The sequence below is a fragment of the Sinocyclocheilus grahami genome, unplaced genomic scaffold, assembly GCF_001515645.1.
Source record: "Sinocyclocheilus grahami isolate Dianchi unplaced genomic scaffold, SAMN03320097.WGS_v1.1 scaffold1455.1, whole genome shotgun sequence".
Lineage (NCBI taxonomy): Eukaryota > Metazoa > Chordata > Actinopteri > Cypriniformes > Cyprinidae > Sinocyclocheilus > Sinocyclocheilus grahami.
Genome location: NW_015506634.1, coordinates 59266 through 71729, shown reverse-complemented (window position 1 = coordinate 71729; position 12464 = coordinate 59266). Strand labels below are relative to the sequence as shown.

General features: G+C 37.7%; 1 protein-coding gene across 1 annotated transcript in view; it reads right to left on the bottom strand.

The window, feature by feature from the left end:
* Positions 1–4334: 4334 nt before the first annotated feature.
* LOC107570416 (protein NLRC3-like) overlaps positions 4335–12464 on the bottom strand; it is a 34529-nt gene continuing 26399 nt past the window's right edge. Inside the window, exons 7-9 of the mRNA XM_016256647.1 lie at positions 6426–6599; positions 4583–4629; positions 4335–4498 (exon numbers count right to left, since the gene is read on the bottom strand). Of these exons, the coding sequence (XP_016112133.1) occupies positions 4335–4498; positions 4583–4629; positions 6426–6599 (385 nt within the window). The remainder of the gene's footprint in view (positions 4499–4582; positions 4630–6425; positions 6600–12464) is intronic.

The following is a 12464-nucleotide window of genomic DNA, read 5'->3' as shown; positions in this document are numbered from 1 at the left end:
CACAGGAACATTTCTGTTAAAAATAACAGTGGTTTATGATGGGATATTGTGGATCTTAGGAGATGTTACAAAACCATTTCATGTTAATTTCTTTGATGTACTGAAAAAAAATCTATATAGATTACTTTTTTTGCGGGCGGGAGCGGGACAAAACATGAATGTTGCAGGCAGGAGCGGGACCAGATAAGATATATTTATAGATATATATAGAAAAATCAGTCCCGCGCAGGTCTCTAGTTCCCACTACATTGCATTGTTATATTTCGTAAAAGTTTTACCAGCCAACTGGCGACTGACACTGTTACATATACTCGCCAACGCTGATTTTTACTCACATTTGGCTCTTGGTGAGTGTTAATTTTAGGCCCTGTATATATATATATATATATATAAACTTGCCTACTGCGTTGGGCTAACGGAGACTTTTCATAGCACGTATACATATTGCTCTTTTGTTGTTTGCTTCTATTGACATAATTTGTAAGTCGCTTTGGAAAAAAACGTCTGCTAATGACTATATGTATGTATGTATGCGTGTGTGTGTGTGTGTAAACACTGGACTGACTATCGGCTTGCCAGTGGTGTAACAAATGTCTATAGAACAAAATTAATAAAACATATACATTTAACATTTGACAAAGCTCAAGTTAAAATGTTTTGTCAGTCATTGTTTTTAAAGTGTTCATCTTCCACTTCAGAGTCTAAGTAGCTGACAGACGGACAAACCATTATATAAAATAATGAATAAAAATACATATATTTACCCTTTTCCACTCTGTGAGAGTGAACGCACAGATCTCCGATTCCTCTGACCAAGTTCCTCTGACTGACGTTGAATCAACTTCTGCTTGCTATCTGGGTTATCAGTGATATTTACAGCTTACTTGATACATTTACACCTCAGAATGATCGCAAACACCAATGACCGGGTATAACACATTCAAAACATTTACACCAGAGCAGATATTCGCGAACAGAAGTTTAGTTCTAGTCATAAACACAAGCATGCTTTGTATGTAGGCCTATTATACAATACAAAAACATTTATATATGGGAAAATATATTTATAAACATCTACATATATTCGCGAATATATGTAGATATCAAAGTAAAGTTTTGTCTAATCATTCTTTCTCTAACATTAGGCTATTAACATTATAACTCATATTACTTTTATATCGTATTACTGTCTATTTTATAGAACATTAAAAAAACATCCTGGCATTGTGAGAAATTTAGATGCAGTGAATGAAACTTCATAATGTTTCACTTGATTATACATTTAGTCAGGAATTATAGTTTGGAAAAAGTCTTAACTAGTGAAATGTGTACAAGTTATGTGACAACTAATGCAAGTAGGTTAATTTAAAAAAAAAACGTACACATGTAAATGATCTCCGCTGGATCAAGCCGCCGCGTTCTTCTTTTTCTGAGGTATTCCAAAGCATATTTCTCTCAGCGCGTCTTTTTCTGAGGTAAATTCTGTCTTATTCCTCTCAGCACATCTTCTTCCAGAAACGAACAGTAGCCGAGATGAACTTGAGGAAAAGTCTGGCTGCTTTGTTTGCTGTGATGTGAGCGTTTATACGCCACGCGTCTCACGTGGACTATCGTAATATCAAAAGCGAAAGTAGCTCGTGGGCGTGATCTAATTAGAGATAAGGAAGTCAGATGGGAAAGACTGGACATCGCGTTGGTTTCACGTAAAAAAAAATGTAAGAAAACGCTCCGGCGCGTTTGTCGACCCCAGAGGGTTAAAGGATGTTATCTTGTATTATTAAAAACAAATGCAAAAAGGATCTAGAATTTATTGTTAAACTTTGTATTTTATTAGCAAAATTTCACATACATAAAAAGTTCTTAATTCATCTCCTATGTTAAATTTGTTTTGTTCTGACTTTGACTTTTATATTTCTTCAATAAGACTGTTAAAAAACAAAAAGTCTGCGAAATGTTTAAAATGCTATAATACACTCTTCAATCCCCCTGGTACTTTTTAATATCCTTATTCGTTAAAATTGAATGTGAGCTATGCCTTTTTATTTATTTTATATATTTTCTCTTATTTGTTCATATTTTGTATTATTATTTTAATGTTAAAATCACACCTCTGCTTTGCTTTCGACAGAGATGCTTGTGATTGGCTACAATTCTCAACACAGTAAAAAAACATGTTGCAAATCGAAAACTTTGCTTTTATGATTCGAGACCATGCACGAATATACACAGCAGCGTTTTAAAGCAGTCAACGCAATCCCTCCCCAACCCCACCAATTTCAAAAACTCGCCGGATCTACACGAATCACACAAAATGTCTTTTAATTGGTTTCGAAAAGTGACAAATTTGCATCCCAGGCTACAGCTAAATTTGTCCATACAAAGGCATTTCCTGTAACGTCATAAAACGTCTATAATTTTCAGTTTGTACATTCAGTAAGAGGGCACCCTCTGGCTTAGAGTATAAATGAAACATAAATACAACATTTCATGAGTGCTTACACATCACATAGTTTTTGAGTAAAATAGATAACAATAATTATATCTAAACAAATGTAAAGTAAACATGTGCCAATCCATTAGTTAGTTAATCCATTTGTTACTAATAACAGATAAAAAGTGTATATAAAGTTATCACCTATGAACTCCCGCATTATAACAGGTCTAAACATAAACAACATTGAATTATTTTTTTCTGTATAGAAGCATGGTGTTTTGCAAATTACTATATAGATTAGGGGTTTCCAATACTGCTCATGGAGAGCCGTCCTGCAGGTTTCAGCTCCGACGTCAATCAAACTCACCTAAACCAGCTAATCAATGTTTTTCAGACTTACTTGTTAACTCCAGGAGCAGTTTGGAAACCCCTACTCTAGATATTGGTCTCAAATTAACCATAACGAAAAGCTTACCATTCAGTTTATGATCATGGGAAATGAAGCTCGAGGTTGTGGTCATAGTTGTTCGATATCCTGGCATTGCAAATTGTATACTACAAATCTTTGACATGTTATATTAAAAGAAAGGTTTTGCAAGAGTCTTTTCAACACTCGGTCATATTTGACGTGCTGTATGTTGACTGATGGCCAGTGTCCATATGAAAGCTTCCGTGCCGCAGGCTACCTTGCACAGCACCACCTAGCGTCCGACTACCGTTGTTAAAGATAAAACCGGTATTTTAATACAATATCATGGCAAGTCTAATTTTCATCGTCTACACTGTCTACAAAAAAAACAATAGAAACCATCACAGAAATGCTATGGCTTCCATTACAAATACCATTAGAAACATTACAAACCATCAACTATTAACCATTAAAACCAATACAAAATGGTTTCCTGACAAATTACCAGTAGAGACCAACAGGAACCATTACAATTTCCATTAAAACCAATACAATTCCTATTATAACCAGTTTTACAAATTCTGTGATGGTTTCTTTTCTTTTTTTCAGTAGGGACATTTACATAACATGTTATTGACAAACATTTTATGTAGATGTTTGTGCTTCAGTCATGAAGACATGACCTGTGATAACATCTCAATATTTGAAGACAACACAGAAAACAGTCCTAAAGAGGAAGCCTTTTTCAGTGACACACATGACAACTGAAGACTTGCCAGATGAACTGCGTCAATGGGTGGTAGAGTCTGGTGTGACAAAATGCAGCTGACAAGCCTACTTAAAATTTTAAACAAACGTCCCCTCACTCCCAAAATGTTCACGGAATTTGATTCATTCACGCGAGGTGAAAACAGTTGATGCTGGGGAGTATGTGCATTGTGGCATATTGGAATATTTGATCCAAAACAAAGAAAGTCTGCTGTCACAATCTGACACAATCAACTTGCAGGTGAACGTGGATGGACTACCATTATTCAAGAGTTCTCCAAAGCAACTTTGGCCAATTTTAGGGAAATTTCCATTTGAAAGGGATCCATTTGTTGTAGGGGTCTTTTGTGGAAATAGCAAATCCCGCAATCCGATCCAGTATCTTCCGAGACTTTGTTCAGGAAGTTTCCACTCTTGAACAAGGTTTCAGTGTAGATGAGAGGAAGTTCTCTTTGTCCCTGGACTGCTTAATTTGTGATGCTCCAGCACGATCATTTATAAAACAAACAAAGGGGCTTGGAGGCTATAGTGGTTGTGATCGCTGCACACAGGAGGGATCCTGTGGGGGACGAAAAATGACGTTTCCTGAAACGCATGCCAGCCGGAGAACAGACGAGTCATTTGCCGAACAGCGTGATGAAAATCATCACAGAGGTCACTCAATACGTTTAGGAATGGTCACACAGTTCGTGCTTGACTATATGCATGTTGTTTGCCTTGGTGTCACAAGGAAGCTGCTAAAGTTTTGGACCAAAGGTGCACATCGAATCTGTCTCGATGTTCAAGATACGGCTGATATTGTTCCACATTTGTCACTTTTCTGTTCTGCTCAGACAGAATGAGACGAGTGTTTGCTGTGTTTGGATCCAGTGAGAGAAAACACAACCCTGAACACAGAAACAGAGATATTTATAACACAACAACAATCATTACAGGAGAGAGAGAGAGAGAGTGTGTGTTTGTAGACGTACATTTCTTTAGTCCTGTTTTAATCCTGCACTCTTCTCCATAATCCACACTAGAAAACACACAGTCACATTTAATCAGTAAACGAACACAAAATCAAATTACATTTTCAATTATGATTTTGACTTTCAATGATTTTGAAAACAAGATAATCGAGATTAAACAACATGTTACACATGCTTTAAACATACCAGCAATCATGGGTGACATTTAACTCTTGAATCGGTGGGGGAGAAAAAAATGTAAAAAAACAAAAATGTAAAGTCTTTATGGGTATTAGTATCACTTGAAATGTGTCTGTTTTGGACTCGTTCCCACCAAATGCGAAACACGTGCGCAAAAAAATCAGTTGTGGGATTATATTCAAGCCATTCATAAATCGCGTACCATTCTTTCCTGATATTTCTACCCTTCATAACTGGAAATTAAATTACTGGTTGATATGCCCAATCTCAATAAAGATTGCACATTTTTTGGTCTGTTAACTGGATCTTGCTCAGGACACGTGCCATTTGTGAAAGCTTGGCCAAGCCTGGTTCCAGATGTACCATCTATTGCTATGGTTATCACTATGTCAATCATTGCTATTTAGAGGGTGAATCCAGCATAAATATGAAATATAAATACTATATTATCCAGCATAAAGCTGAAATATAAATATCATTTTAAACTCATGTGTGAAAGGGTTAAGCATGGTAGCCAAGGCTCACATAGTCATAGGCCACTAGCATTAAGCCGGTTGGCGTGGTAGCCCAGGCACACATACAGTAGATAGTAATACATGTGGTTCACATGGCTTTTTGGAGAAGCAGCAATAGATCTGCAGCAGCAGTATAGCAGATCTATTCCACCTGGACCAATCACATTAACACTGCCATGTATATGTATATAGAATGAGTTACATGATTTATTAGCAAACAACAGACAAGACACAAAGAGGCAAGGATTGAGGTGAACAGTCAAAACAACAGGCAGGTATGAGGCACAATAACAGGCAAGCTAAGAGAGTGGCTGCAGCGTCCAGCCCAAGACGACAGCAGGCTATAGAGCAGAGATGGTGCGAGACCGGAGGATAGCAGCGATGGCCAGGCAGGAACTCTATACACTCGGGTATCTCTGGCACCACACCAGTCTTACTGCTAGAGTGAGTGCCCTGGGAAGCTTAGCTTGCAGGACAGGACTGGAACAGACAGAAGACACAGCAAACACAAGACAAGACTCGACAAAACAGATGGCAGAGACTAACGCTATGCAACCACTAGAGAAACTACTACTAAAGTAGTAAGCTAATAGAGAAAACAGAGAAAACTATAGCTTGGAACAAACTAAAAGAACTAGTAAAAAAAAGGCAAAAAGCAAACTACTAAAGTAAGATAAAAGGGAAAACTAAAAACTACAGTAAACTAAGAACTCTAGAAAAAGCTGAGAAAACTAAGGGGAAAAATGTAACAATAGCAAGGATACTCTGGAACAGAAGGCAGATCAAAACACAATTAGAGAAGCAAAATAGGAGCTACTACTACTACTAGCAAACAACTAACTGTAACATAGCACACAACAGCACAAGTAGCCTCAACATAGCACAAAGTGCCACAAATTTATGATGAACTGGCAAAACAAGAGGGAAAGAGAACACAATATAAAGGGAGCACACTCAGACAAACAAGGACTAAACAAAGGGACGTGTTAATTAGAAACTAGGAGGCGGGATCAGAGGAGCACATGGCTAACAAAAACAGAGCCATGTGCTCAGACATATATATATATATATATAAAAACACACACATAGCCACTGAGGAGTTGAAATAATAACAATTTGCCACTGAAATAATAAACTACTTGACATACTCGAGTTTGTCCAGTGAGCATTTTGAATCCTCCAGTTTTTCAGAGAGCAGCTTGACTCCTGAATCTCCGGGGTGATTGTAGCTCAGATCCAGCTCTCTCAGGTGTGAGGGGTTTGAACTCAGTGCTAAAGACACATAACGACAGCCTTTCTCTGTCACCATGCAGCCAGACAACCTACAAACACAGCAACAGTCCACATTACATTAGTTTAACAATCAGACACCTCTTTCATACATGTATACCCATTTCAGCCATGAATTATTCATATATGATCATATCTTGAGGTTCAGGGCCATAATTTGTGTTAAAAAATAAATCTGTCCCTCATTATAAATGCAATAGTATATATGTAACTGTCAATGTATGATGCCGATCTATCTATCTATACAACAGTTCTTTCTGGTCCTCGAATCTGATTGGCTGATAAGAGTGTGATATTGGAGTGATAACAGAACTCCAACCGATTCACTTTGTATCACTCCGGTTGCAGTATTTCTCACAGCGAGTGTCATGGCGGACGCCCGTCAATGTATGATGCCAATCTATCTATCTATACAACAGTTCTTTCTGGTCCTCGAATCTGATTGGCTGATAAGAGTGTGATATTGGAGTGATAACAGAACTCCAACCGATTCACTTTGTATCTTTGTGTAGTTTGTATCACTCCTGTTGCAGTATTTCAGTATTATATATACAGTGCCCAAATCCACTATCATTTTTAAATATAATACTGTTTTTGTGTCACAGAATGTAGTTTTAAGTAGGGGTTGCACAGACTACTCGATTAGTTGACTTTAATGCTCTGCCATGATGCTTTAAGCTTGAGGTCGACTAGTCACTGGTCCTATAGAGGGCGTAACAGAATAAGAAATCTTTGAAGTCCACATTTACACTCTGTTTCCAAACAGTTAATATGACAAATAAATGCGTACTCCCAAAAGCGCTCCACAAGACATGTGATTATACCATCTGGGTGCTCGACATTGAACAGGAGAATGCGCGTTTTAAACAGTGTATTGTACAGGTAAGTTAATCACCGTTCTAATGTAATGCGCAGCTGCATTGTAATGCACACACATAGGCTACAGACAGTAGCTCATACATCACGTGCAGATCGCAAGCACTCAGAATCTTTCAGTAACGGCGCGGAAATTTAGTGTCAACACTGTTCTATGATTTCTTAATAATATAGCTTAGAAACTGAAAAGTTATAGCATTTTTTAGTAACTAAAACCCACAGCTTCACTATTAGTAGAGAGATGCTGCCAGATAGAATTAATTCACACATGCAGTCGCTCTCTCACTAATGCATTCATATAAATGTAATCTAATGCTACTTTGTTTCTGATTTAGAATGAGCAGAAATCTGTGAGAAATATAACGACCCAAAGACAAAAGAACTGATAAAAATGAGCTGTTATAGGACCAATAGCCATGTGGGCAGCGCTGTGTCATATGCCATAGCTGTGCACAAGGTTTTCGAGTCAAATGTTGACTTTAAAAAGTTGTTTAACCCCTAGTCACGTTATATTTTATGTAGCTTCACTGCTGTATTGAGCGCGGTCTTTGTCTTTTGACTGAATTGCCTAGCAACTTTTATGATGGCTGTTGTTCCATTAGATGGCGACAAAAGACGCTGTTTTTACGAGTCAGCAGTAAAGACTTTTATCCCTTTATTGGGCACTCATTGAAATACTTGGAAATTCAAAATTTCAACCCTGGAGTTTTATTGGAGGTTATAACATGACTTTTGTGAATTAAAAATAAAATAAAAATGTATCTTGCAAATCAAGGTCAATGAAGTTACCATAGATGGTTCCTCGCCGATCTATGGTCACCCCCCCCCCCCCCAAAAAAATGGTTTTATATTTAAAATATAAGACACATATATAAAATATAAATACATAAAACATATATAAACTTAATAGAATATTTATTTAGGAACATTTCTTCTTTTTCATGTGTCAAAGTCACTTAAGCAACTAATTCTTTGACGGACTAGGGTCATTTGTTTTCCAAAAAGTGGTAAATAAACTTAATAAAATATTAATTTAGGAAATTATTTTCTTTTATTTAGAAATTTTTTTTTCTTTTTCACGTGTCACAATTTCAGTCCAGTCACTTAGGCAACTTCTTCATGGTACTTGATAAAGCAGTTGCATTCAGCATTGAGGCACAGGTGGACCTTACAGACCCTGCAGAACACCTTTGACCTCAAAATGTTCCCCTTTCCTGCTGCATTACTTAAAGGTCTGGCGGTTGGTGTAGACAGGGGCATGGAACAGGGACATGTTAAACCGCTCAGAAGCATCTGGGGTGTGGCTGCGGTGTCCCCGGACAGGCTTGGGGACATCAGCAGAGATGCTGGGGGCACATGGAAATGATGAGCTCCTTCGGGGGCAAGACATGACTGGCCTCTAGCTGCTGCAACTCCTAAACACATGATAAATAGCACTAAGCACTGGCGGTACCACTTATTTTAGCAGTAATAAGGCTCACAGTAAAAATAAACGCCAATATATGCCATAATAATATTAACTGTAGTAGTTATAATAATAAAAATGGTTATAAGTTAAACGTAGTACACTATTGATGGCTTGATAATTTCAATAAATGGCTTAAGTTTCCCACTGGATCACTGTTTAATGTTATACAAACCTGTGGCAACATCCAATGCACTATTGAATGCTATTGTTCTACATTATGATGCATTATGTGAAAAATAGCACTATAAGTACTGGTGGTACCACTTATTTTAGCAGTAATGAGGCTCACAGTAAAAAATAAACACCAATATATGCCATTTAAGTATAATAAAAACTGTTATAAGGTTATAAAACTGACCAAAATTACAACCCGAATTCCGGAAATGTTGGGACGTTTTTTAAATTTGAATAAAATGAAAACTAAAAGACTTCAAATTCAAATGAGCCAATATTTTATTCACAATCGAACATAGAGAACATAACAAATGTTTAAATGGAGAAATTTTACACTTTTATCCACTAAATTAGCTCATTTCAAATTTGATGCCTGCTACAGGTATCAAAAAAGTTGACACGGGGAGCAACAAAGGGCTGAAAAAGCAAGACATTTTGAGAAGATTCAGCTGGGAGAACATCTAGCAACTAATCAAGTTAATTGACATCAGGTCTGTAACATGATTAGCTATAAAAGGGATGTCTTAGAGAGGCAGCGTCTCTCAGACGTAAAGATGGACAGAGGCTCTCCAATCTGTGAAAGAGTGAGTAAAAAGATTGTGGAATACTTTAAAAACATCGTTCCTCAATGTTAAATTGCAATGGCTTTGCAAATCTCATCATCTACAGTGCATAACATCATCAAAAGATTCAGAGAAACTGGAGAAATCTCTGTGCGTAAGGGACAAGGCCGAAGACCTTTGTTGGATGATTCTGTCATTGACATTACTAAATGGGCCCAGGAATACTTCCAGAAACCACTGTCGGTAAACACAATCCGCCGTGCCATCTGCAGATGCCAACTAAAGCTCTATCATGCAAAAAGGAAGCCATATGTGAACATGGTCCAGAAGCGCCGTCGTGTCCTGTGGGCCAAGGCTCATTTAAAATGGACTGTTTCAAAGTGGAAAAGTGTGCTATGATCAGACGAGTCCAAATTTAACATTCTTGTTGGAAATCATGGACGCTGTGTCCTCCGGGCTAAAGAGGAGGGAGACCTTCCAGCGTGTTATCAGTGTGCTGTTCAAAAGCCAGCATTTCTGATGGTATGGGGGTGCACAAGTGCATACGGTATGGGCAGCTTGCATGATTTGTAAGGCACTATGAATGCTGAAAGGTGTATATAAGGTTTTAGAACAACATATGCTCCCCTCCAGACGATGTCTGTTTCAGGGAAGGCCTTGTGTATTTCAGCAGGACAATGCAAAACCACATACTGCAGCTATTACAACAGCATGGCTTCGTAGTAGAAGAGTCTACTGCAGTCCAAATCTTTCACCTATAGAGAACATTTGGCACATCATTAAACAAAAAATATGTCAAAGACGACCACGAACTCTTCAGCAGCTGGAAACCTATATCAGGCAAGAATGGGACCAAATTCCAACACCGAAACTCATAACCTCGATGCCCAGATGTCTTCAAACTGTTTTAAAAAGAAGAGGAGATGCTACACCATGGTAAACCTGCCCCTGTCCCAACTATTTTGAGACCTGTAGCAGGCATCAAATTTGAAATGAGCTAATTTTGTGCATTGGCTCATGTGATTTGAAATTCTTTTCGTTTTCATTTTATTCCAATTTAAAAAAACGTCCCAACATTTCTGGAATTCGGGTTATACACATATTTCACTATTTATGGCTTCAATAAATGGTTTAAGTTTCCCACTGGATCACTGTATAATGTTATACAAACCTGTGGCAACATGCAATGCACTATTACATACTATTGTCCTACGTTATAATGCAATATAAAAAAACCTAAGTATGGCTTACTAGACGCATCAGGCGTATGTTTAAAAATGGACATACTGTCACGTGCACTAGTTTTACCTGAATCCTTATATGATCACACCATTTTTCATGCCACAATGTTCACTAATTTATAGAAATCCTACACAAACGACATCTATCTCAACATTTAACACAACTACTCAACCATATCATGTGTGAGTTTCATTAACTTACCATTGTTGCTATTTCCGTATTTGTGGAAGTAGGTAGGAGTGTAGATCCATACTTTACAAATTCTTGAATGACGCCGAAGTTTGAATTGCCCCAGGCAACTCCTGATTGGTCAGATGCCATGGTGTCACTATCTGTGATGTAGACTGAAATCCGTTGATTGGCTGAGAAAAATCCATGTGCTTATACAAGCTCACAGAGAGGCATGTAAACACCATTTTGAATGTTCGATTAAGTTACCAAATATGGTGTTTCAACCAATAAAGGGTTACTACAGAGACCTCAACGCTGTTGTAAACAAGAGTTATTTTTACTTTCAACAACCGCTTGTAAGACGCAGCCAACAAATGCACGGAGCAGCGCTGTCACCAGAAATCACCCTTAACAGATGAAAGGATAGTTCTACAAAGATATCGCTTTCCTCAGCGGACATTCAAACTAATGTTTTATTGTGAATATGAGATTGAGCTGAAGAATGAAGACCCGCTACGATAAAAGAAGTGTGAATCGTAGTTCTTTTTCTAACTTCGCTCTGTGTTTTACTATGGGAATCGCTTTGGGCGTGACCAACTGCAGAAGCTCCTATCACGTTGGGTCATTCCTATTCTAGAAACAAAATTAATTCTTACGGTTGATTCAATATTACTCTTAATGGAAAACACACACACACACACACACACACAACATCAACAATGCTACAATGACAAAGTCGCTTATATTAAACATAAAACTTTTATGAACAGATAAGAACAAATAAGATTAGTGGCGTAGCTTCTATGCAGGGTATGCAGGTGCATATGGTCTCGCACAGTTTGGGGGCAACGAGGGAACGAATAGAGCCCTGCACGGGCCCGGCCCTTGTCCAACAGCTTTATGAGAATTCTCGGCCCAAGTCCGACTGGATCCTGTGTCTTTTTTTTCTCTCTCTTTTCCCCATTACACAGCTATTAAAATAGTTCAATTTTGGTTTTTAATAGCAAAGTGGTCATATTTCTTTTTGTTTATTTATTAAGTTAATTTAGAAATATGTTTGGAACATTTTATGTTTGTTAAATTCAAGTTTTTGTTTTTAAAGGAACGACCAAACGGCAGCGGCAGACAGTGAGTTGAGCATTAGGTTTGATCAATTTAGCCTTCTCAAACCAACACGACTTGCCTAAAATAAACAGACATAAAACACTTCATGCATTTCACAGTATTCATTTAAACATTTAACCAAGATAAATGAGCGCTGTTAGGCACATATCCAATCGTTTGTGTGGAGAGTGGAAGCTAAAGCACGCTCTGCAGGACATGGAGGCGCCAGCACGATCACTTGCATTTTATTTTTAATAACAGTGGAAGCTTAAAAATACGCCGTCATTTTTGCTCATAAA